Below are 24,140 nucleotides of genomic sequence, written 5' to 3'. Positions count from 1 at the left end.
CCTGTCCCAGCTATCATCCAGGAGGGCAGAAGGGGTCCCACAGCTGGGATGCCAGGGCAGAAAGTGACCACTTAGGCACAAGGGCACAAGGGAGGTGGCACAGACAGATGGCAGGAGGTCAGAACATGGGTGGGGTGTGTGGAGAGAGCAGCCCAATTTTCCTGACCTCACTGGCCAGCTCCTCTTTCCCCAGAGGTAGTAACTCAGCTCCCTGCCTCCAGGCAGCCATGTTGGAAGGAAGCTTAAGCAGGCGTGTTCCCATCCTTCTACCTCAGAATGAGACTGCCTCCTGCGCTCCCAAATAAGCCCAAACCCAGGCATTTGAAGTACTGCTGAATGTGCACTAGCATTTTGAGTTCTTATTCATTTTAGTGACATATCCAAACATGGATTATGGTCAGTTTTAAATGAGGGGAGAGGGCAACAACAGCACCATTTTCACAGGACCATGCATACTCGGTGTGTAATTGGCACTCAAAATGGCAGCTGCTGTGATGACTGTATGCATTCTGGCTGGGTACCAATCCAGAAGTGCCCATTAGGAAATGTAGCCTGACAGACTTTGGAAGAAAGACTTGGCCAATTATCTGACCTGGAACACTATGCCTCTGCCTCCCAGGCAGCACTGGCTGCTTCCCCCATCCCCTCTCAGACTCTGAGCCCGGTCACAGGTGTCTTTTGTCCAGCAACACAGCATGGTCACTTTCTGAGTACCTGAGCATCAGAGCTGTGGAATTCTGGAAAAAGCCCAGGGGAACCTTGGACACAGCCTCTCCCCTGCTCTCTCTGCCTCCCCAACTCTCCCTCTGCTTCTCTTTCTCTTTTTCAGCTCTCTTTCTCTCTGTGTGTCTCTCACTCTTGCAAATCTTCAGAGATGCACACCCCCATCTTCTGCTCCCCTCCCCAAGAAAAGGCACACCCTTGAGAGTCTTACTCCAACCCCCAATAAAAAACACCCCCCAATAAAATATCCATGTAGATTTTTAACCACCACCCCCAGCTGACTACCCAGTTTAGACGATGTTGAGGACAGAAGCCAGACTTTGGAATCACCTTTTCCCCCTCTTGTCCCTCACCTTCTCCAAACTTGCCAATTATTAAATCCTGGACCAAGTTGGCAAGAGGACTTTAGATGCAGTAAGATTTGCTTATTAACCCAGCATGCGAGCTGCCAGGCTGACCCTCAGAGCAGTGCCAAAAGATGGCAGAAAGGGGTCTCCCAGCCCCTCCACCAAAGCTAGGTGCTGGTGCATTGGAACTTTGTGAACAGAGGGTCTCTGAAGACCACTTGGACTTTCTGGGCAGTACAGCCCAGAAAGTGATGAGAGCATAGGCTCTGGACTCTGGCAGACCTGGATTCCAGTTTTGTCTGTGCCCCTCCCTGGCTACGTGACCTTGAACTAGTCATTTGACCACTTGGAGTCCCCACTTCCTCATCTGAACAGTAGAGATCATAAATGAACCTTGATCACAGGGTAGGTGAAAGGATTTTATTGAACTAAGTGCTCTGTGTAACAAGCATTCCCAGTAGGATTGTTGTAAATAAAGGATTCAAGCAAATGATCTGGGCAAGTCACTTCCCTTCTTTGTGGGTCTTAGTTTCCCTGTTATGTACTTCACATGTCCACTGTTTGAATAAGATGGCATATGGGAAACTTTTAAAAATAATTGTACGGCAGAAGCTAATTCATTTGCTCAGACCTCATTTTTCGCTAGTGCTTTCCTGAGCTCATCTCATGATCTCATTTTCTCCTGGCTCCAACCCCATCCCCATGAGATCAGCGGACTCCCCAGAGCCATAGCTCTCATTTTCCCCACTGTCATTTCCTAGGAAGTTCTGTGGCCACAGAAAGGGACAACAAAGGCCCATATTAAGTACAAGGCTACCCTTGCAGATAAGTACCAGCCCACCAGAAGAGATGGGCCACCTGGCATGTTCTGAAAGCTACAAGTATTTACATTGTTGCCAGAGCAGCCAGTCACAGGAATTAATTGCAAAAAGGGGAAAAAATGCAACCCCTAATCTCACTCTTATTTATTTGCTAAACTGACAGATCTCCAGCTTTGGCTGACTCTGGGTGGTACAGGGGGTAAAATATTCAGGCTTGCCCTTCTCCTCCTGAAATTTATCTCTGGGATCCAAAGGGCTTAAGTCAAAATTGTGTCCATTTTTAAAAATACAGCTGGCAGCTCCACTCCCAGCTGTAGTTGAATTCTCCCTCCTCCGGCTTTTGACAAGGTGGGAAGATGATCAGATTATATTCTCCCTGACTGTGAATGTTCTTTTCTGGTTCTTTAAAACTCTAAGCCTTTAGAGTATGAGTTAGTGGCTAAAGGTAGTGTCTTTACTACCTGGTCTAGCAACATAGCATTATTGAAACATAGTGCACAGGACCCATGTAAATGGTTTGCCACCCTCTGATGCCAGGGGAACTTGGAAAAAGCTGGAGACATCAGGAGGAATTTTCTTTTTCTTTTTTTCTTTTACTTTTTTTTTTTTTTTGAGATGGAGTTTCACTCTTGTCACTCAGGCTGGAGTGCATTGACGTGATCTCGGCTCACTGCAACCTCCTCCTCCTGGGTTCAATGATTCTCCTGTCTCAGCCTCCCAAGTAGCTGGGATTACAGTTGTCCTCCACCACGCCTGGCTAATTTTTGTATTTTTATTAGAGACAGGGTTTTGCCACGTTGGCCAGGCTGGTCTCCTGACCTCAGGTAATCTACCTGCCTCGGCCTCCAAAAGTGCTGGGATTACAGGTGTGAGCCACCACACTCAGCCTTTTTTTTTTTTTTTTTTTGACAGAGTCTCACTCTGTTGCCCAGGCTGAAGTACAGTGGCGCAATCTCGGTTCACTGCAACGTCCGCCTCCTGGGTTCAAGTGATTCTCCTGCCTCAGTCCCCTGAGTAGCTGGGATTACAGGCACCTGGCACCACGCTCGGATAATTTTTGTATTTCTGGTAGAGACAGGGTTTCACCATGTTGGCCAGGCTGGTCTCAAACTCCTGACCTCAGGTGATTCACCCACCTCAGCCTCCCAAAGTGCTGGGATTGCAGGCGTGAGCCGCCGTGCCCTGCCAGTTGAGCAGTGTTCTACCTTGAAGGGACTGAGGATATCTTCAAGGTTTTGGAAGAGGCCGATGGGACTGGCATAATTTAACGCAGAGTCTCAAGTGCTAAGCTAAGAAACCAGTACCTGCTGCGTGACACCAGCAAGGCCTGGATTGCCCGATTCCCAGGTCTTCTTTTTCAGTATTTGTGACCTGTCCCCAGGCCTTTTCAGATCAATCCATGTATGCAAATTTATGGGGAAAAATTGTTTTTTAAATTAAATTTCCAATACCCAAGCCCTGAAATTGATGGATGTGACCCCCAGGTGTTCCCCTTACCTCTTGGCCCCCCAAAACAGGGACAGACATAGATGGTGGGCTGGAACACCCCTCACCTCCTGTATTCCCAGAAAGGCTCGCGTTGAGGTGTGTTGGCCAGCTCCCTAGTTTGTGCTTACTATACCTGGCCACGCCTCCCTACCTAAGGCCGCTGGCTTAACCCTAGGGGCAGGCAGTGTCAGATCTTCTCATCCCAGACCTTCTCATCCCACCCTCATCACATGGGGGAGAGGGGACTCCAGGGGTGGGAAGGCAGGCGTCCCTCCATTTGGCCAGGGTGGGCGGCGAGGAGGGGGTCACTCTGCAGGAACACTGAGCTCTGAACACCTCTCGCCTGCTGCCTGCCTCACACCCTCTGCATTCGCTGTTTCCTCTGTTGGGGGAGGGGATTTGTGAGGGGAATATTAGATTACACCTTGTCATTTGGAAAGCCCCGTGTCTCCGGCGGCCACAGCGAGGTGGAGGGGGTGGTGAGGGAAGTCCATGGATTGGCCAGAACTGGGGGAAAAACAAAAAGAAATGAGAGAAAGAGAGAGCGGGTACCAAAAAAAAAAAGTAAAAAGTATCTAGAGCGCATCCAAACGTCCAGCTCAAAATACCAATGACTTGCCAAGGCCGCTGGTCAGCCCGTGGGCCAGGGAGCCAGCCAGGTCCCTCCGGGCCTTGCACGCTACCTCAGTGGCGGAGGGAGCTGGCGGTGGGGGGAGAGGCGGGAGGGAGGGAAGGAGGCACAGCAAAATGATGGAGAAGGGTAGCAGAAAATACGCAGGTGGGCTGAGGGGCGGTGCCCACCCTCCTTGGGCTACAGGCTGGAGTTCAAAGGAGAGGACAAGAAGTGGGCTATGGAATTAGGAATGTTTCCAACCCCTCCCTTGCCCCCCGACAGGTGTAATCTAAGCTTAAATAAACCCCCCGGAAGCTGCACAATTTCTTGGCATCTCTCCCCTGCCCTCTCCATCCGCATATTCATTTTGGAGTTTGGAGAAGTATCTAGAATCTTCTCCCACCCCAAAATGCCCAGCAGAGCCCCCCCCGCCCCCACACCCCTTGGAGCTGCGGCTTGCTGAATCGTTGAGATGTCTGACACTGTCGGGGTTCCCTGCCTAGTGCTTCAACCAGATCACCTCACTTTTGAGTTTCCTCCTCCCCTTTACCCTTGCCCCCACTCCCAACCCCCTTTTTTGGTTTTTGTGTTTCTGCCTCTTCCTGCCTGGGGGAGGGGTCGTCTCCTGGTTGCTTTGACGGTTTTTGAGTTGTTTTTCCATGTGAATCGGGGTTTGAAGCGACACCCCCCACAACCTGCCACCCCCCCACCCCACCGCCCACCCTCCCGACCCCCTCGCCCAAGCGGGTCCCCCCCGCTGGGACCCCCCGGCTACTCGGTGACGAGAAGAGCTGGAAACCAGAGCCAGCTGGAGCGTGCTGAGGACCAAGGCTGGTGTGGTCCCCTTATAACCTGCCTGGACCCTCCATTCAGGTCGGTAATTGGGGGCGGGGGTCCCGCGGGGCCTCTCCGTCCCGTGGGCACCGTGCCCATCTTACTCTCTAACCTGCACCTCAAGCTTGCAGCCGGGGGTGGAAAGATGACGTGGGTGGGTGCCAGCACCAAACCGGGCAGAACACAGCGTCAGTCACCCGCCCTTGCCAGCTGGGAGGATGCCCAGAGGCCTTACAAGGCCCCCAGGGAGGGGGAGATCTGAGCCACCTAGTGCCAATGGGCATGATCCTCCCTTAAACTCGTGGCAAACCAGCCCTCTTCCTAGAGCACACCCTTTGAAACAAATGAGGCGGGTGAGAAAGCAAGTGGGCAAGTTTCTTAGGTGTCAGAGGAGCCATTGTAATTTATTGGCAGGTCCATTTAACTGATGGTTGCCGGCCATGTTGGGGATTGTGAACCCTAAAATTACTGCTGTTGATAAATGCCCTCCCACATTTAACTGATTTATAGTTAACCCCGTACTGCAAGTCTTTTACATATTCAACAGGTATCCCCTTGTCTCTACTTCTTAAAAAAGTTAAAGGTACCTTGCAAATTATGACATCCCTATGGAGAGATATTTTAAGATAAGATCAAACAGGAACAGGGTCTTTTGGATAAGATGTTGACCCTTACAGAATAGATAAATTGGCCTGGCACTTAACCTTTAGATCCTAAAGCTAGATCTTACTCCCTTTGACGTTCCAACAATTCCTTTGAGTACAAGCCTTTTACTGATGGCTTCTGGACATTTATTATGATGGCTACTGGATATTATTCAACCAGTGGCAACTGGCCATTACATGGAGTTTGGTATAGGTGATGGGTACTTTTTTCCTCTTTGGTGTCCCCAGTGGGTCAGGACACACAAGTTTGAAAGAGCTAGATGCCAAGGATTGATACTTGGCCGTAGTCCTCGTTACTCACTATGGTGAGAAAAGCCTTGTTTTCTCTGAGAGGCAGGAACCAGGCTGGCCTGGCTTTGAGCTCTGGCTACACTACTTCCTTTCTGTGAGTTCCATCTAGTCTTGTCACCTCTCTGAGTCTCTGTTCCCTCATCTGCAAAATGAGCATAAGGACGTTTGCCTCTCAAAATTGTTAGAAGGAAGAAAGTAAGATGGGAATTCAGTAGAAATTCTTACTGTTTCCATTTTGTTCGTTTGTTTGTTTGTTTGTTTGTTTATTTATTTATTTATTTGGAGATGGAGTCTCGCTCTGTCACCCAGGCTGGAGTGCGGTGGCACGATCTCGGTTCACTGCAACCTCTGCCTCCCGGGTTCCGGCAGTTCTCCTGCCTCAGCCTCCAGAGTAACTGGGATTACAGGCGCCCGCCGCCACACCTGGCTAATTTTTGTATTTTTAGTAGAGATGGGATTTTGCCATGTTGGCCAGGCTGGTCTCCAACTCTTGATCTCAGGTGATCCACCTGCCGCGGCCTCCCAAAGTGCTGGGATTACAGGCATGAGCCACCGCGCCTGCCTCCATTTCCTTTTTATAATTCACCCCTGAACTCCCTTAAGGTAGAGAAGCTGTTTGATCGTCCCAGCCCCTGGGAGGCTGAAAGGTAACTTCACCAGCTCCATGCCTGAGTTTAGCACCTGCTGTGCCAGGCACTGCCCGAGTCAGGTTAATGCCTTTCTCGGCAGGATACCCAATTCCCTCCATTTTACAGATGAGGAAACTGAGGCTCCAGGAGGACGGGGGACCTTCCCAAGGCCACTGGGCTCATTCAGCCACATCAGCTCCTCCACGTCTGCCTGGAGAGGTTTACTATGGGATTCAGAGACCTTGAGGAGTTCACCTTGCTATGGGATTTCAGCTTTGGGACCTCCAACTTGCTCAGCCCTAAGAGAGGCAGGGTGTCGAGAAGTGGACTGAGAGGGGCTTTAGAGTGAGAGACTTGAGTCGGGCTGGGTTGGTTCGTTCCGAAGGATTTTTGTTCACGAGGCTCCCACCCCTGTGGCCGCCCCAAACCCGTGGCCAAGGCTCTTGGGTGCTGGATGGGGAGGCCGGATCCTGTGTTCTGCCAGGGGGAGGGCGTCTCCCTGGGGAAGCCACAGTCCTCCTCCTTTCAGACCCCGATTTTCAGCCCCACACCCATTCCATGATTTTTTTTTTTTTCCTTCTTGCTTTTGGGTGTTGTGTTTTGTTTCGGAGGGAGTTTTTTTGTTTGTTTTTTAGATTCTCTCTTTCTGTTTTTAAATTGCTTTTGCTTTGTTATTTCATTTGTTCTTCCTGGTTTTGTTTTGGACGTCGATACCGTTTTTCTGTCCTTGAATAATTAGCTCCCCCCACGCTCATTTCCCCATTGTGTTCTGTTTCCATGACAACTCAGCCTTGGCATCTTACCTGTGCCTCGCTGTGGGTGCCGGCGGCTGGCCTGGACCGCGTCCGCTGGCTGGCCGGACCCCATTCTCCCCCCACACCCCCGCCCTCCACCCAGCCCTACCAGAAAGCCACCCGCCCCCCCCATCTCACGGCACCTCGCCCCTCACCTCCACTCTGTGTGCATGGCCCTTCTGTCTCCCCATGCCCCGACTCCTCCCCCGGAGCAGTACCCTCCACTCCCTCCATCCTGTCTCCAGTGCGACTTCTGGACTTTTCGTGGGGCTTCTTTTTCCGAAGGGCTGCCAGCTTCCAGACCCCACTCCCACGCCTGCCGACGTCCCCCCTTCTCTTTGCCTCCCGCCCGGATTCAGGAAGGCAGGGGTTGGGATTTCCAGCTAGGAACCGAGGCTGGAAGGGAGGGAGTTGGGGCCACCTCCCTTTATCCCCTTGAACCTCCTCAGCATCGTAGACCAGACCCCCTGAGACCACCCCCTGAGGCTGCACCCCCCAATCCCGTATGAAAATCAGAGGCAGGTGTTGATGGGGATCCTAACTGAGCCTCCAGTCCGTCATCTGTGCAGTTGAAACAAGACTCCTTCACCCATCCAAAGCTGGGGATGCACCCATGTGTCTTCTTTAGGACCTGAGACTGTCACCCAGGGACAAACCCTTTTCCCGCTAGAAGGATTTATTAGGTTCCCCCGAGTCCTTCCCACAGCAGTTAAACAGCCCCTGTGGGCCAGCAGTGCTCTTTGCAAGTTCAGGTGCCCACTAGCCTCCTCCCCTTCCCCCTGTCCTGGAACCCATCTGACTTCCGAAAACGGAGCCCCCGAAATGCATCCTGCTGCCTTCACGGTCTTTGAGAGAAGGTTGCATCCACTTCCCCGCTAAGAAACGCACAGAACATGTCCCTGTTCTCTCAACGTTCAAGTTCATTCCCTTGTTTATTATTATTAATTATTATTATTATTATTATTAATATCCTATTATTCCGCCAGGGCTGTGATGTGACAATGTGGCATGTCACATTGGATCACATCTGCTAGAATTAATATGCAGCATTGAAGTGGGCCCTCCCCCTTCTTTCTTTCTTTCTCTGCCCCTCCCGCTCTCTGTCCCTATTTTCTATTCTTCTCTCTTTCTCCCCATTCATTCGTCTCCTCTCTCTGGTGTCACGTAAGTGTGCACTAGAGATCCCCAAAATCCAGATCTTCCCCCTGCAGTTCCTCCCTCCTTTCTCTCTCTGTCTCTCGCTCGCTCTCTCTTTCTCTCTCTCTCTCAATCTATTTTGCATGATGTTTGTGACTCAGAGCTGCATCTATTGATGGAAACTTGTCAGATCTGACAGAAGCTTTTAGAAGGGTTTCTATACCCAAAAACCACAAAAATTTCATTAGAGTTTCTCATCTTTTCCTGGAGGGCCCGGTCGGAGGGGGCGGGTAAGTGGGCAGGGCCCCGAGTCACTGGGGAGTGGGGGACTGACATCTCAGGCTCCCTCTGTCTCCTGGCCTCAACAAGTGTCCTATGACCGCCACATCCCCAGAGAACCAGGGAGGGTTGGAAGTTGCCCCCTCTCCTAACCAACCCACATCCCGAAACTTGGCAGCCAGAATCTTCCAGCGCTCCCCGAAGGGGATGCCCCCATTCAGGAGTGATCGGAGGCCACCTGCTCCCTGAAGCCACTGCTGTCTGCAAAGATGAGAAACCGCTGATAAATTTTTGTGTTCGTATCTGTGCTGTGACCAGCCACCCTGGTCTATGAAACCCTGTTGCTATGAGATAATGCTTCATGTCTATTATATATTGATATATCTCTCTATATATTGTTTGTGAAGTACCTTCCTTTGAAGTTTTGGTTTCTTTGTGTTGGAATTTGGTTTTTTAATTTGGTTCTTTTGTTTTCTTTTCATTTGGGGGGAAAAAAATCAACAGAGGGAAAAGAACCAGCCCTGTTTATATTTAAATGGTTTTCCTTTTTTTTTTCTTTTTTTTCTTTCTTTCCTTCTTTCTTTCTTCCTTTCTGCTTTTCTTTTTCTCCTCCGCATCCTGTCTTCCCCTCCCAACCTCACCCCACCTCACCCCTCGCATCTCCCTCCCGCCGCCACTGCCGCCCCCTCCCCAGTCCGCCGCGTGGCCCCGCGCTTCTCCATCCTGCCCATGAGCCACGAGATCATGCCAGGGGGCAACGTGAACATCACCTGCGTGGCCGTGGGCTCGCCCATGCCATACGTGAAGTGGATGCAGGGGGCCGAGGACCTGACCCCCGAGGATGACATGCCCGTGGGTCGGAACGTGCTGGAACTCACAGACGTCAAGGACTCGGCCAACTACACCTGCGTGGCCATGTCCAGCCTGGGCGTCATCGAGGCGGTTGCTCAGATCACGGTGAAATGTGAGCAGGGCCCATGGGGCTTGTAGGTGGAGGGGCAGGCTGGAGTCGATCCCCGACTTCAGGCACAGGTGGGAGGCAGCGTGGGAGCACCTCCGAGTTACCCTCTTGGCTTCAGTCATTCATGGCTAGGAAGGGGACGGTTGTTCTTTGAACAGGTATTATTTATTGGTTATAAATGATCCTGGCCGGGCGCAGTGACTCACTCCTGTAATCCCAGCACTTTGGGAGGCCAAGGCAGGAGGTTTGCTTGAGCCCAGGACTTTGAGACCAGCCTGGGCAACATAGCCAGGCCCCTTCTCTACCACAAAAAAATGAAACATTTAGCCAAGTGCAGTGGTGCATGCCTTTAGTCCCAGCTACTCAGGAGGCTGAGGCAGGAGGACTGCTTGAGCCCAGGAGTTCAAGGCTGCAGTGAGCTATGATCGCACTACTGCAATCCAGCCTGGGCAACAGAGCCAGACCCTGTCTTTAAAAATAAATAAAATGGGCCAGGCGCGGTGGCTCACGCCTGTAATCCCAGCACTTTGGGAGGCCTAGGCGGGCAGATCACCTGAGGTCAGGAGTTTGAGACCAGCCTGGCCAACATGGTGAAACCCTGTCTCTACTGAAAATACAAAAAAAAAAAAAATTAGCTGGGTGTGGTGGCGCACATCTGTAATCCCAGCTACTCGGGAGGCTGAGGCAGGAGAATCACTTGAACCCGGGAGGTGGAGGTTGCAGTGAGCCAAGATCGAGCCATTGCACTCCAGCCTGGGTGACAGAGCAAGGCTCCGTCTAAAAAAAAAAAAAAAAGAAAAAAGAAAAAAAAGCCCGGGTGCGGTGGCTCACGCCTGTAATCCCAGCACTTCGGGAGGCCGAGGCGGGCGGATCACGAGGTCAGAGGTCAGGAGATCGAGACCATCCTGGCTAACACAGTGAAACCCCGTTTCAACTGAAAATACAAAAAATTAGCTGAGTGTGGTGGCAGGCGCCTGTCGTCCCAGCTACTCGGGAGGCTGAGGCAGGAGAATGAACCCGGGAGACGGAGCTTGCAGTGAGCTGAGATCGTGCCACTGTGGGTGACAGAGTGAGACTCCATCTCAAAGAAAAAAGAAAAAAAAGAAAATGGGTACTGGGTGGACCCTGGGCCATAGTTTGTTACCCCTTGCTGTAGATGATGACAGGAGTCATGAGGCCCATGATTACTGCTGGGCAAATCAAGGCTCAGAGAAGGCGACTGAATGGTGAAAAGTCACACAGCCTTCAAGGTCCTCAACCAGTGTGCCCAATGCGTGACACAGCTGCCTCCTGCCCACAGCTCTCCCCAAAGCTCCCGGGACTCCCATGGTGACTGAGAACACAGCCACCAGCATCACCATCACGTGGGACTCGGGCAACCCAGATCCTGTGTCCTATTACGTCATCGAATATAAATCCAAGAGCCAAGACGGGCCGTATCAGATTAAAGAGGACATCACCACCACGCGTTACAGCATCGGCGGCCTGAGCCCCAACTCGGAGTACGAGATCTGGGTGTCGGCTGTCAACTCCATCGGCCAGGGGCCCCCCAGCGAGTCAGTGGTCACCCGCACAGGCGAGCAGGCCCCGGCCAGCGCGCCGCGAAACGTGCAAGCCCGGATGCTCAGCGCCACCACCATGATTGTGCAGTGGGAGGAGCCGGTGGAGCCCAACGGCCTGATCCGCGGCTACCGCGTCTACTACACCATGGAACCGGAGCACCCCGTGGGCAACTGGCAGAAGCACAACGTGGACGACAGCCTGCTGACCACCGTGGGCAGCCTGCTGGAGGACGAGACCTACACCGTGCGGGTGCTCGCCTTCACCTCCGTCGGCGACGGGCCCCTCTCGGACCCCATCCAGGTCAAGACGCAGCAGGGAGGTGAGGCGTGGGGTCGGCAGGACTCGGGGCCCCGGCCGTGCGGCTTGGTTCTTTGCATGCTCCCTGGAAGCCGCAGAGCGGGTTGTGGGTTATGCACGGTGCTTTAAGATATTTTCATGCTAGCATTTAGGCCGGGTGTGGTGGTTTAAGCCTGTAATCTCAGCACTTTGGGAGGCCAAGGCGGGCGGATCACCTGAGGTCAGGAGTTCGAGACCAGCATGGCCAACATGGTGAAACCCCGTCTCTACTAAAAATTAGCCAGGCGTGGTGGCCTGTGCTTGTAATCCCAGCTACTCGGGAGGCTGAGGCAGGAGAATCACTTGAACCCAGGAGGTGGAGGTTGCAGTGAGCTGAGATCATGCCACGGCACTCCAGCCTGGGCGAGAGAGTGAGACTCCACCTCAAAAAAAAAATTTAAAAATATATGTATATATTTTCATGCTAGCATTTAAAATCGGGGAGCTAGGACGGAGGCGGTGGCTCACACCTGTAACCCCAGCATTTTGGGAGTCAGAGGCGAGTGGATTACCTGAGGTCAGGAGTTTGAGACCAGCCTGGCCAACACCGTGAAACCCCATTTCTGTTAATACTACAAAAAAAAAAAAAAAAATAGCCGGCCGTGGTGGCGGGTGCCTGTAATCCCAGCTACTCTGGAGGCTGAGGCAGGAGAATCACTTGAACTTGGGCAGAGTTTGCAATGAGCCAAGATCGCACCATTGCATCCAGCCTGGGCGACAAGTGAAACGCCATCTCAAAAAAATTAAATTAAAAAAAAAAATAAAATCAGAGAGCTAGCCAGGCTTGGTGGCATGTGCCTGTAGTCCCAGCTACTCAAGAGGCAGACGCAGGAGGATGGCTTAAGCCCAGGAGTTTCAGTCCAGCCTGGACAATATAGCAATACCCCATTTCTTAAGAAACATATATAGGACCCAGTGTAGTGGCTCATGACTGTAATCTCAGCACTTTGGGAGGCCAAGATAGGAGGATTTATTGAGGCCAGCCTGGACAATGTAGCTAGACCCCATCTCTACACACAAAAAAATTAAAAATTAGCTAGGCTTGATGGTGCACACCTGTAGTCCCAGCTACTCAAGGCTGAGATGAGAGGATCACTGGAGCCCAGGAGTTTAAGGCTGCAGTGAGCTATGATAGCACCACTACACTCCAGCCTGGGCAACAAAGCAAGACCTTGTCTCTAAAACAAAAACAAACATTAAAATAAAATCAGAGAGGGCTGGGTGTGGTGGCTCATGCCTGTGATCCCAGCACTTTAGGAGGCTGAGGCGGGTGGATCACCTGAGGTCAGGAGTTTGAGAACAGCCTGGCCAACATGACAAAACCTCATCTCTACTAAAAAAAAAAAAAAAAAAAAAACAAAAATTAGCCAGTGGTGGTGGCACACGCCTATAGTTCCAGCTACTCAGGAGGCTGAGGCAGGAGAATCACTTGAACTCGGGAGGTGGTGAGCCAAAATGTCGCCACTGCCCTCCAGCCTGGGCAACAGAGCGAGACCCTGCTCAAAAAAAATAAAATTGGACAGTTATCCTAGCCAAATTTTTGGCTTCCCTTAAAAAAATCTGATTTGACAAGCCCATAGGGCTAAGATCAAACACCCAGGTAGATCCCAGTGGCTGTGTGGGAGACAAGGGGGGCTGTGTGTGCTTCCTTCCCTCTTCTCTGTTAACTCCTCGCCCCTGTTGGCATTTGAGTTTAAGAACCTCCCTCATCTGTTCTCATTAGAGGGACCAGCGCCACTGCTTCTGAAATAATGAAAACTGCTGGCTCAGCGTGGTGGCCCACGCCTGTAATCCCAGCACGTTGGGAGGCAGAGGCAGGCGGATCACGAGGTCAGGAGTTCAAGACCAGCCTGGCCAATAATGGTGAAACCCCGTCTCTACCAAAAATACAAAATTAGCCGGGCATGATAGCGTGTGTCTATAATCCCAACTACTCAAGAGGCTGAGGCAGGTGAATCACTTGAACCCAGGAAGCGGAGGTTGTGGTGAGCTGAGATCGTGCCACTGCACTCCAGTCTGGGCAACAAGAGCGAAACTCTGTCTCAAAAATAAAAGAAAACTGCCTCACCCCTAAGGCAATGGGCCAGTCTCCCTCCCTGCTCAGGTGGCAGGACTTGGAAGAGGCATTTAGGCATGGGGGACCCCAGCTCTCTGGGAGTGTTTGACCCTTTCCTTTGGGGCTCAGGCTTTCAAAACCTAAAGTCTGGGCAGACTCAGGCACCCACTGAAGCAAAGGGCCGGGACGGTTGGCACTCTGTCCGTGTCTGTGAGCGGATACAGAATGGAGATCCAAATGTTAAAATAGGCACCCTTTGCCAGGCACTGTGGCTCACACCTGTAATCCTGACACTTTGGGAGGCTGAGGCAGGAGGTTTGCCTGAAGCCAGGAGTTCAAGACCAGCCTGGGCAACATAGCAAGACCTCATGTGTACAAAAAATTTTAAAATTAGCTGAGCGTGGTGGTGTGTGCCTGTGGTCCCAGCTACTTAGGAGGCTGAGGCGAGAGGATCACCTGAGCCCAGGAGTTGGAGGCTGTAGTGAGCTATGATCGCGCCACTACACTCCAGCCTAGGTGACACAGTGAGACCCCGTTTCAAAAACTAAAATAAAATGAAATAAAATAGGCACACATATCTCCCTGCTAATTTCTCTGTCATCTAATTCGCAGCCAGCGAGGGCACTGGGGTGATTTGAAAGGGAGATTTTTAGGCCAGGTGTGGTGGTTCGCGCCTGTAATTCCAGCACTTTGGGAGGCCGAGGCAGGAGGATCAGTTGAGGTCAGGAGTTTGAGACCAGCCTGGCCAATTGGTGAAATCCCGTCTCTACTAAAAATACAAAAGTTAGCCGGGCGTGGTGGCGGGTGCCTGTAATCCCAGCTACTTGGGAGGCTAAGGCAGGTGAATCACTTGAACCCTGGAGGCGGAGGTTGCAGTGAGCCGAGATCGTGCCAGTGCACTCCAGCCTGGGTGACAGAGTGAGACTCCATCTCAAAAAAAAAAAAAATGAAAGGGGGATTTTTTTTTTTTTTTTTAATTTATTTTTGAGACAGTCTCACTCTGTCGCTCAGGCTGGAGTGCAGTGGCGCGATCTCCGCTCACTGCAAGCTCCGCCTCCTGGGTTCGCACCATTCTCCTGCCTCAGCCTCTCGAGTAGCTGGGACTACAGGCGCCCGCCACCGCGCTCGGCTAATTTTTTGTATTTTTAGTAGAGACGAGGTTTCACCGTGTTAGCCAGGATGGTCTCGATCTCCTGACCTCATGATCAGCCTGCCTCGGCCTCCTAAAGTGCTGGGATTACAGGCGTGAGCCACCACGCCCGGCCGAAAGGGGGATTTTTAAATGGGTTCTTTTCCTTTGGAAGAAGAGAGGATGGAGGAACAGAGGTGGACAGGTGACAATGGGATGGGGGCGAGGTCCCCAGGAAAATAAAAGAACATTCTAGAAGCACCCAGAGCTGGCATCTTTTAGTGGGGACACTCAGCAGGTGGGGCCCCCTTTGTGGGGTGGACGCTCCCCGACTCCTAGTTGTCTCCCTGCACCCCCACAGTGCCCGGCCAGCCCATGAACCTGCGGGCCGAGGCCAGGTCGGAGACCAGCATCACGCTGTCCTGGAGCCCCCCGCGGCAGGAGAGTATCATCAAGTACGAGCTCCTCTTCCGGGAAGGCGACCATGGCCGGGAGGTGAGGCAGCGCGGGGACGGGCTGGCCTGCCCTGGGCTCCTCCCCGGCGCTCTCTGACGCTGCCCGCCTTGTCTCTTCCCCCTCTTTGTCCCTATGTGTGCTGCGGATTCTGCTCTTCCTCACCCCTTCCGGTTCTCCTGCGTCTCTGTCCCTTTGTGCCTTTCCCCTACTTTTTTCTCCTCTGTCTTATCTCCTTTGTCTTTCTCCTCTGCTGCTGGCGGCCTCTCTCTGGTTCCATATGCATCGGCGTCCCCGTCTCTCTTGATCTGTGCTTCTCTCTGTGTCTTATCTTCACCGGTGCCTCTGACGCTCACTCTCCATCCCTCCGGGTCTGTTTCTGTCTGTTTATGTCTCTGTCTCTGTTTCTCTTTCTGTCTCTGTTTTCTGTGTTTTTTTTTTTCTGTCTCCATCTGTCTCTGTGTTTCTATCTCTCTGCCTCTTTCTGTCTCTCTGTCTCTGTATCTGTTTCTTTCTCCTCTCTATTTCTGTCTCTATCTCTATTTCTGTCTCTCTCTCCTCTCTTTCTCTGTCCCTGTCTCAATCTCTCTCTCCTCTGTTTCTGTCTGTCTCTCTCCCCTGTTTCTCTATCTCTGTCTGTTTCTGTCTCTGTCTGTATTTCTCTGTCTCTCTGTGTCTATCTCTGTATCTGTCTCCTCAATTTCTCTATTCCTCTGTCTCTGTATCTCTCTCCTGTTTCTGTCTGTCTCTGTATCTCTCTCTGTCTCTGTCTCTCCCATTTATCTCTGTCCCTGTGTCTGTCTCTCTCCTTTGTTTCTGTCTCTATCTCTGTCACTGTGTCCCTCTGTCTCTATCTCTGTCTCTGTGTCCCTCTGCCTCTGACTCTCTCCCCGTTTCTCTCTGTCTCCGTCTCTCTCCGTCTCTGTCTCTCTCTCTACCCTCTTTTTCTGTCTGTATCTCTGTCTCTACCTCTCTCTCCCCCATCCCTCTGTCCCTCTCTGCCGCACCCCTGTCTCTATTTCTCTGTGTGTGTCTCTCTCTCTCTCCCCTCTGTTTCTGTCTCTCTCTCTCCCCCATCCCTCTCTGTCCCTCTCTGCCTTGACCCCAGGTGGGAAGGACCTTCGACCCGACGACTTCCTACGTGGTGGAGGACCTGAAGCCCAACACGGAGTACGCCTTCCGCCTGGCGGCCCGCTCGCCGCAGGGCCTGGGTGCCTTCACCCCCGTGGTGCGGCAACGCACGCTGCAGTCCAGTAGGTGTCTCGCGGGGCCGCCCTTCTCTGCGGGGGGGACCACGGCCTGGCCGCAGACAGCCCCTCGGCAGACGGACCCAGGCGGGGCCTGCTGCAGTGGGTGGGGGGCGCCTCCCGGCCTGTCTCCGCTTTGTTCCCCGACCTCGGATCCATCTACCCGCGCTGTGCCTCAGTATCCCCGTCAGCACAGCGAGGGTCTCAGCATGGGGTTGTCTGTGCCCCTGGGCCTGGTGACCCGGGTTGAGACTTGGGGTCAAGGAGAAGTGGCTGATCTTGGCCCTGGTGTAGGAGAGGTTCTGGGACCACGCCTTCTTTCTCCTCTTTCCATCCTGGAGTGGGGGCTGATTGAAGGGCCACGTTGTGCCCATTTCCCAGGCATTTTGAGGGTACCGTGAGGCTGTGGTCACGGCTCGCACCCCATCATTCTCAGAGCAAAGGACACAGAGACGAACCCACCTTCCCCGTCGGTCTTCCTCCCCCGGGCAGGGAGCCTTGGCTCTCAAGACCCCAGGACGAGGTCCCAGTTCCCGAGGGTGGGGAGGGGGTGGAATCGGAGCCGATGCCAGGTTTCGTGGGGGCATGCAGGTCCCCACTCGGGGCTCAAATCTCTGGAGTTCTCTGCTGTGCCGGCCCGGCCTCCCTGTTTGGAGCGAGTCACCCTTCACCTGGCAGTTGGCTGTGGGTCACCGCCACCCTCTCTCCCTGACTTCTCTAAACTCGGAGCTGGACAGGCCCCTTCTGCCGTCTCCCCACCTCACCTGCCTCCCTGGCTCCGCTCAGCCCAGCGTGGCCTTCCCTGGTGTGGCCTCTACCGGCGTGGTCTCTCTGTCGTGGCCTCCCCCTGCTTCCCCCTCTTCCCTCCCTTCACGCAGTCAGTCACGGCGTAGCCACCCCAGGCTTTCTTCCGGAATCAGTCATGATGGTCAAACCTTCAAGGCCCGCCCTGGGTGTGTGTACACAGGGGCATCTCGGATCAGTCGAAGGGTTAACATCAACTCCAGCCGGGGCATCTGAGCCGCTGGGATCGGGGGGGTGGGGCGCCTCGGAGACACAACCCCCCTGCCCCCGCCGGCCCCCTTCCCTCTTTCCTGCTCCCCACAAACCAAGCCGAGCGAGCACCTGGCGGCTCCAAGGCGTCTGGGCGCGTCTGTGTGAGGTGGAGTCAGTGAGGGTGGCCTGTGGCTTGGGCAGCCACCTGAGAGACTGGCTGAGGTGTCCTGAAGGTGAGTACACGCTGGTCTCGAGCAGGTTCACAAAAACGGCCCACCCCGCGTGCCCCCCCCCCACCTGCCCCAGCCGCTCTGGGCTGAACGGACAGTCCACGGCCCGAATTCGGCCCCAGAAACTCTCCCAAACCACGTGCCACCACCATGCCACGCTGCCCATGCACGCACATCCACGTCTTTGCACACATCCCTTCCCGAGATGTCATGCAGGTTGGGCCGGATTGTGAAGGACGTGACCTACATGGTCACCTAGAAAGCGGCTTCGGCCCAGCCACGCGAACCTCCGGGGCGGCCCAGGACAGGGAGTTGGGGAGAAGGGACTCCCCGCTTCTTGCCCCGAGACGGGTGGGCAACAAAGGAGAACCGACAGCAAAGACTCAGGGCCAGGCGTATCCATCCCCCCGGGGACTGCGGGCTCCTTAGGCTGAACACAGGGTAGGTGCAGGTCAGACCACTCAGCCGTGGGTCTCCCCAGACACTGTGCCACCTTCCTGCCTCCAGCCTGGAACCTCAGCGTGCGCACGCTGGGGGCTGGAGCAGGGCTGCGGGGCCACTGGCATCCTGAGACCCACCAAGAGTTCGGTCTGGCCTTGTAGCTCAGCGCTCGGCCGTTCCCTCTCTCGTAAGAAAGTCTTTTAAGTTAGCAGTTGAAGAGTGGAAGGTAGGTAACCAGACTGGGCGTTTTCTGGAAGGAGTCTTTCTTTCTTTTATTATGGTTTTTCTCATCATCATCACCATCACTGTTGTTTCTTATTTTATTATGGTTTCGGTTTTATTTTTTCTCCCCCTTTCTCAGCAAATCCATTCCTTCCGACACATTCCTTGATTGTGGTTTTTTTTTTTGTTTTTTTTTTTTCCCCCCTGCTCCCTGCCTGATTCCCCGCACCCCCCGGGCACCTTTGGTTGGTGTGGCTGGTCAAGAAATGGGGAAGGGTTCCCTTTGTCTAGTTTTGGAGGAGGGGCCTCTAATGTTTTGCTTTAAGTGAGGCCGGATGGTCTCTCTAGTTGAAGTAAGCTGTTGGGGTGGCCTCTGCAGTCTCTGGTAGCCCAGTGTCTCTGAGGACAGGATTCGTCTCTGGGTTCCAGATGCTAGCAGGATAGTGTCCATAGTAAGTACTCAGTAAACATGTGCTCAGCCACCAAGCAAGCTGCTCTGATGGTGAGGGTTTCTAATGCTCTTGCCACGAGCAAGGCCAGTAATCTCTCTGGGCCTCCCTCCAGGGGACGTAGATTCTAAAATCGTGGGCACTTGGGAGAGTCTGGCTTCCGCCATACCCAACCGGCACGAGGCTGAGATCTGAGCTCCCAACCTCAAACCAAGCCAGCCTGTGAATCACGGCCAAGTCTGGGTTCCAATCCTGGCTCTGCCACCTCATCACTGCATGCCCCTGGACAGGTAGCTTGCTGTTTCTGAGCCTCAGTTTCCTCACCTGTAAAATGGGCTGCGCTTCTGGTTTTTCGGCAAGATTGAGAGGTGTTATACAAAATAATGAAAAGCTTCCAGGGTGGGGTCTGGCCACAGTCGGTACACAACCAATGACTGTAGAAAGCCCAACAGGCAGACTTTGGAATCTGGTTTCCCCACCGTTGACGCGGGGTGGCGGGTGGGGAGTGACAGTTCTGACTACCTGAGGGGTTGTGAGAATTAAATGAGATAATGCATGCATTAAATGAGATGATACATGCGTTAAATGAGATAATACATGAAACATGGGCTGAGGGTGCTGCACCTGCAGTAGGCGTGCAGAAAATGAAGCTTATTATCACTAATGCCCTCAGCACAGCGTCTGGCCATAGTAGGCACGCAACACACAGAGACTTACTGATTCATAAGCCTTTAACACCCAGACAGTTCCCTGTAATATGCGGGAACTCTCAGTGTTATTCAGCAAAGACCTTAACATACTGCCTGGCACACAGTAGGTGCCCCACTAATGCAGCCACTGTTTTAAATCTACATACGGATTGGCACAGTGCTGGGCACCTAGTTGGCACTCAGTAAATGGAAGCTATTAGCAGTTTATAACAAGCTTAGCCTAGTGCCAGGCGCACACTAGGTACTCAAAACATGGGTGGCAACAATTATTGTTCTGCAAACCTCTTGGCACAATGGCTGACATACAGTAAGTGCTCAATAAGTGGCACTTGCTATAAAGAGGTGGCCTAAGTGTGAGGCACATAGTAGGTGCTCAGATGGGCACCATTATCAGTTTGAAAGGGTGTGGGATAGGGCTGGTTACACAGTTTTTACTGAAAACATTCACTTATTATCTGCAAAGCCCTTGGCACAGTGTGTGCAAATAGTAGGTGCTCAATAAGAACTATTACTATTTTTATATAAGGTATTGAGTGCAATGCTTGGCACACGGTGCCAGGTGCTGTTACAGTTATCCAATAAAGCCCTTAGCACGATGCTTGGCACACAGTAGGTGCTTAAGAAATGAAAACTATTGGCCGGGCGTGGCGGCTCATGCCTGTAATCCCAGCACTTTGGGAGGCCGAGGTGGGCGGATCACGAGGTCAGGAGTTCGAGACTATCCTGGCCAACATGGTGAAAATCCGTCTCCCCTAAAAATACAAAAAATTAGCTGAGCGTGGTGGCGGGCGCCTGTAGTCCCAGCTACTCGGGAGGCTGAGGCAGGAGAATGGCGTGAACCCGAGCAGCAGAGCTTGCAGTGAGCCGAGATCGCGCCACTGCATTCTAGCCTGGGCGACAGAGCAAGACTGTCTCAAAAAAAAAAAAAAAAAAAAAAAAAGAAATGAAAACTATTAACATTCCGTAAGGCCCTTAGTAGAGTTGCCTGACACATAGTAGGTGCTTAATATGTGGAAACTTACTGTTTTTCAGTAAGCCCCAGCACAGCACCTGGCACACAATAGGTGCTTAATATGTGGTGACTACTGTTTTCTGATGAAGCCTTTAACACAGTGCCTGGCGCACAGTAGGGGCTTAATACATGGGGACTATTAACTGTTTTCTGATAAAGCCCTTAGCACAGTGCCTGGCACGCAGTAGGGGCTTAATATGCAGGGACTACTACTGTTTTCTGAGAGAGCCTTTAGCAAAGTGCCTGGCACATAGTAGGTGCTGCTTAAATGACAACTGCTGTTTTTCTCTTCAGAGACCTATTACCATACCCAGTCCATAGTAGATGTTCAATAAATGAGACTTGCTGTTGATAGGTTAGTAGTAGAGGTAGTGTGGTGCCAGGTGCATAGTTGGGACTGAACACAGAAGTGCTGTGATCTTTAAAGATTTTGGCACACAGTAGGTGCTCAATATGAGCTATGAAGTCCTGAGCCTGGTACCTGACACCAGTAGGTGTCCAATAAACAGGCACTTTTATTATTACTTGATAAAGCCCTTGACATTCTATCTGGCACACAGTAGGTGCTCAAGACATGGGCATTATTTTCAAGTGAGGCCAATTGGATGGTCCTAGTTGAAGTAAGCTTTTGGGATGGGCTTTGGGTCCCTGGTAGCACAAGTGTTCAGTAAATAAATGCTTTTACTACAAGAAAAATTTTACCATATTTTCCGTTAATTATTATGAAGCCCTTGGCACCATGCCTGACCTACAGTAGGTGGCCAGTAAATAAGTGCATTTGCTGTTATTGTATGAAGCCCTTGGCATGATGCCTGGCACATGGTAGGTAGCTAATAATTGGGGCTTCTATTGCTGTTGCTTGGCACATAGTGTGTGACATATAGATTTTTTTTTTTTTTTTTTTTTTTTTTTTTTGGAGATGGAGTCTTGCCCTGTTGCCCAGGCTGGAGTACAGTGGCACGATCTTGGCTCACTGCAACTTCCGCCTCCCAGGTTCAAGTGATTCTCCTGCCTCAGCCTCCCGAGTAGCTGGGATTACAGGCTCCCGACGCCATGCCCGGCTAGTTTTTTGTATCTTTTAGTAGAGACGGAGTTTCACCATGTTGGCTAGGCTGGTCTCTCTAACTCCTGACCTCGTGATCCACCCACCTCGGCCTCCCAAAGTGCTGGGATTACAGGCGTGAGCCACTGCGCCCGGCTGAGATTCTTATGCTATTATTCTATGAAGCCCTTGGCACAATGCTTGACACACAGTAGGTGCCTGATAAGTGGAGCTTCTATTGCTGTTCCCCTTAGCATGATGCGTGGCACATACTAGATATTCAGTAAATAGATGCTCTATTATTTTGTGAAGCCTTTGGTGCTGGCACATAGTAGGTGCCTAATGGAGCTTCTGTTGCCATTCCCCTTGGCACAGTGCCTGGCACATAGTAGGTAGTTAATAAATGGAGCTTCTATTGCTGTTCCCTTTGGCATGGGACCTGGCACGTAGTAGGTGCTTAATGGAGCTTCTGTTGCCGTTCCCCTTGGCATAGTACCTGGCACATAGTAGGTGTTCAATAAATAGATGCTTTTACTATTATTTCGTGAAGTGCTTGGCGCTGGCACATAGTAGGTGTCTAATAGAGCTCTGTTGCTGTTCCCCTTGCCACGGTGCCTGGCACATAGGTGTTCGACATAGATTATTTTGTTACCATTCTATGAAGCCTTAGCACAATGCTTGACACGTAGTAGGTGCCTGATAATTGGAGCTTCTGTTGCCATTCCCCTTGGCATGGTTCCTGGCACATACTAGGTACCTAATAATTGGAGCTTTTGTTGCTGCTTCCCTTGGCATGGTGCCTGGCACATAGTAGGTGCTTAATAAATGGAGCTTCTGTTGCCGCTCCCCTTGGCATGGCGCCAGGCACATACTAGGTGTTCAATAAATGGATGCTTTTACTATTATTTTGTGAAGCCCTTGGCGCTGGCACATCGTAGGTGCTTAATAGAGCTCTGTTGCTGTTCCCCTTGCCACAGTGCCTGGCACATAGTAGGTGTTTGACATATAGATTATTTTGCTATCATTCTATGGAGTCCTTAGCACAATGCCTTACCACAATTATTAGTAGGTGCCTAATAATTGGAGCTTCTATGGCTATTCCCCTTGGCATGGTGCCTGGCACATAGTAGGTGCCTAATGGAGCTTCTGTTGCCATTCCCCTTGGCATGATGCCTGGCACATAGTAGGTGCTTAATGAATGGAGCTTCTGTTGCCATTCCCCTTGGTATGGTGGCACATAGTAGGTGCCTAATAAATGGGGCTTCTGTTGCTTTTCCCCTTGGCACGGTACCTGGCGCATAATAAGTGCTTAATGGAGCTTCTATTGCTGTTCCCCTTGGCATGGTGCCTGGTACATAGTAGGTGTTGAGTAAATAGATGCTTTACTATTTGTGAAGCCCTTGTTGCTGGCACATAGGAGGTGCCTAATAAACAGAGCTTCTGCTGCCATTCCCCTTGGTATGGTGCCTGGCACATAATAGGTGCCTAATAAATGGAGCTTCTGTTGCTGTTTCCCTTGGCACAGTACCTGGCACATAAGCCTTTAATAAATGGAGCTTCTATTGCTGTTCCCCTTGGCATGGTGCCTGGCACATAGTAGGTGTTCAGTAAATAGATATTTTACTATTATTTTGTGAAGCCCTTGGTGCTGGCACATAGTAGGTACCTAATAAATGGAGCTTCTGTTGCCGTTCCCTTTGGCATGGTGCCTGGCACATAGTAGATGTTCAACAAATAGATGCTTTTACTATTTTGTGAAGCCCTTGGTGCTGGCACAAAGTAGGTGCCTAATAAATGGAGCTCCTGTTGCTATTCCCCTTGGCACGATGCCAAGCACATAGTAGGTGCCTAATAAGAAGGGCTTCTCTTGCTATTCCCCCACCCAGTTTCTGGCATGGGGACCGTAGCTGTCCAATGCCTAAGACCTACTGTGCACCACGTAGGTGCAGCCTGGTGAGCACAGGGTTCTTGGCCAGCCCTCCCAGCCCCATCCCACCTGCCCGCCCATCCACCCGCCCATCCCACCTTTGGTTGACACCCACTTCTTTTGGGTTCGACTTCTCTTTGGTTTGGTTCTGTTTTGTTTGTTATCATCTTCTTTTTTATTTTCTCTTTCCCATCTTTTGTTTCCCCGCCCCCCTCCCCACCCATCCCACCTCCCTTCCCCACCCCTCCACGTTCTCCCCCCCTCCAATAGAACCGTCAGCCCCCCCTCAAGACGTTAAATGTGTCAGCGTGCGCTCCACGGCCATTTTGGTAAGTTGGCGCCCGCCGCCGCCGGAAACGCACAACGGGGCCCTGGTGGGCTACAGCGTCCGCTACCGACCGCTGGGCTCAGAGGACCCGGAACCCAAGGAGGTGAACGGCATCCCCCCGACCACCACTCAGATCCTGCTGGAGGCCTTGGAGAAGTGGACCCAGTACCGCATCACGACTGTCGCTCACACAGAGGTGGGACCAGGGCCCGAGAGCTCGCCCGTGGTCGTCCGCACCGACGAGGATGGTAAGTACCTGCCCCAGGCCCGGGACCCCCCGCAGGCCCCAGCCCGGCCCCCGCCTCGAAGCCTTCCATCTGGAAACCTGGGCTGGTGGTCAAAGGGCGGAAGCCTCACTCGGAGGAAGTCGGGAAGCAAGCAGCCTCCCCGAGAAATCCGGGGCTCCTTGACTTTGGA

At 52.3% G+C, this 24,140-nt stretch overlaps 1 protein-coding gene across 12 annotated transcripts in view; it reads left to right on the top strand.

Annotated features, from left to right (window-relative positions):
• The window catches only part of PTPRS (protein tyrosine phosphatase receptor type S), a 134,663-nt gene that overhangs the window by 84,894 nt on the left and 25,629 nt on the right, over positions 1-24,140 (top strand). For 9 of the 12 annotated variants that reach the window (XM_054673216.2, XM_001141178.7, XM_054673213.2 and 6 more), the window contains exons 7-11: positions 9,316-9,585; positions 10,883-11,464; positions 15,028-15,161; positions 16,228-16,372; positions 23,666-23,971. In XM_054673216.2, coding sequence (XP_054529191.1) covers positions 9,316-9,585; positions 10,883-11,464; positions 15,028-15,161; positions 16,228-16,372; positions 23,666-23,971 — 1,437 coding nt within the window. The remainder of the gene's footprint in view (positions 1-9,315; positions 9,586-10,882; positions 11,465-15,027; positions 15,162-16,227; positions 16,373-23,665; positions 23,972-24,140) is intronic. The other 3 variants (XM_003316019.6, XM_054673219.2, XM_054673218.2) reach the window with 1 other exon arrangement.

Source organism: Pan troglodytes, chromosome 20 (genome assembly GCF_028858775.2).
Source record: "Pan troglodytes isolate AG18354 chromosome 20, NHGRI_mPanTro3-v2.0_pri, whole genome shotgun sequence".
In the NCBI taxonomy this organism is placed as follows: domain Eukaryota; kingdom Metazoa; phylum Chordata; class Mammalia; order Primates; family Hominidae; genus Pan; species Pan troglodytes.
The sequence above is the reverse complement of the archived record's forward strand: the minus strand, read 5'-3'. Positions and strand labels throughout refer to the sequence as shown.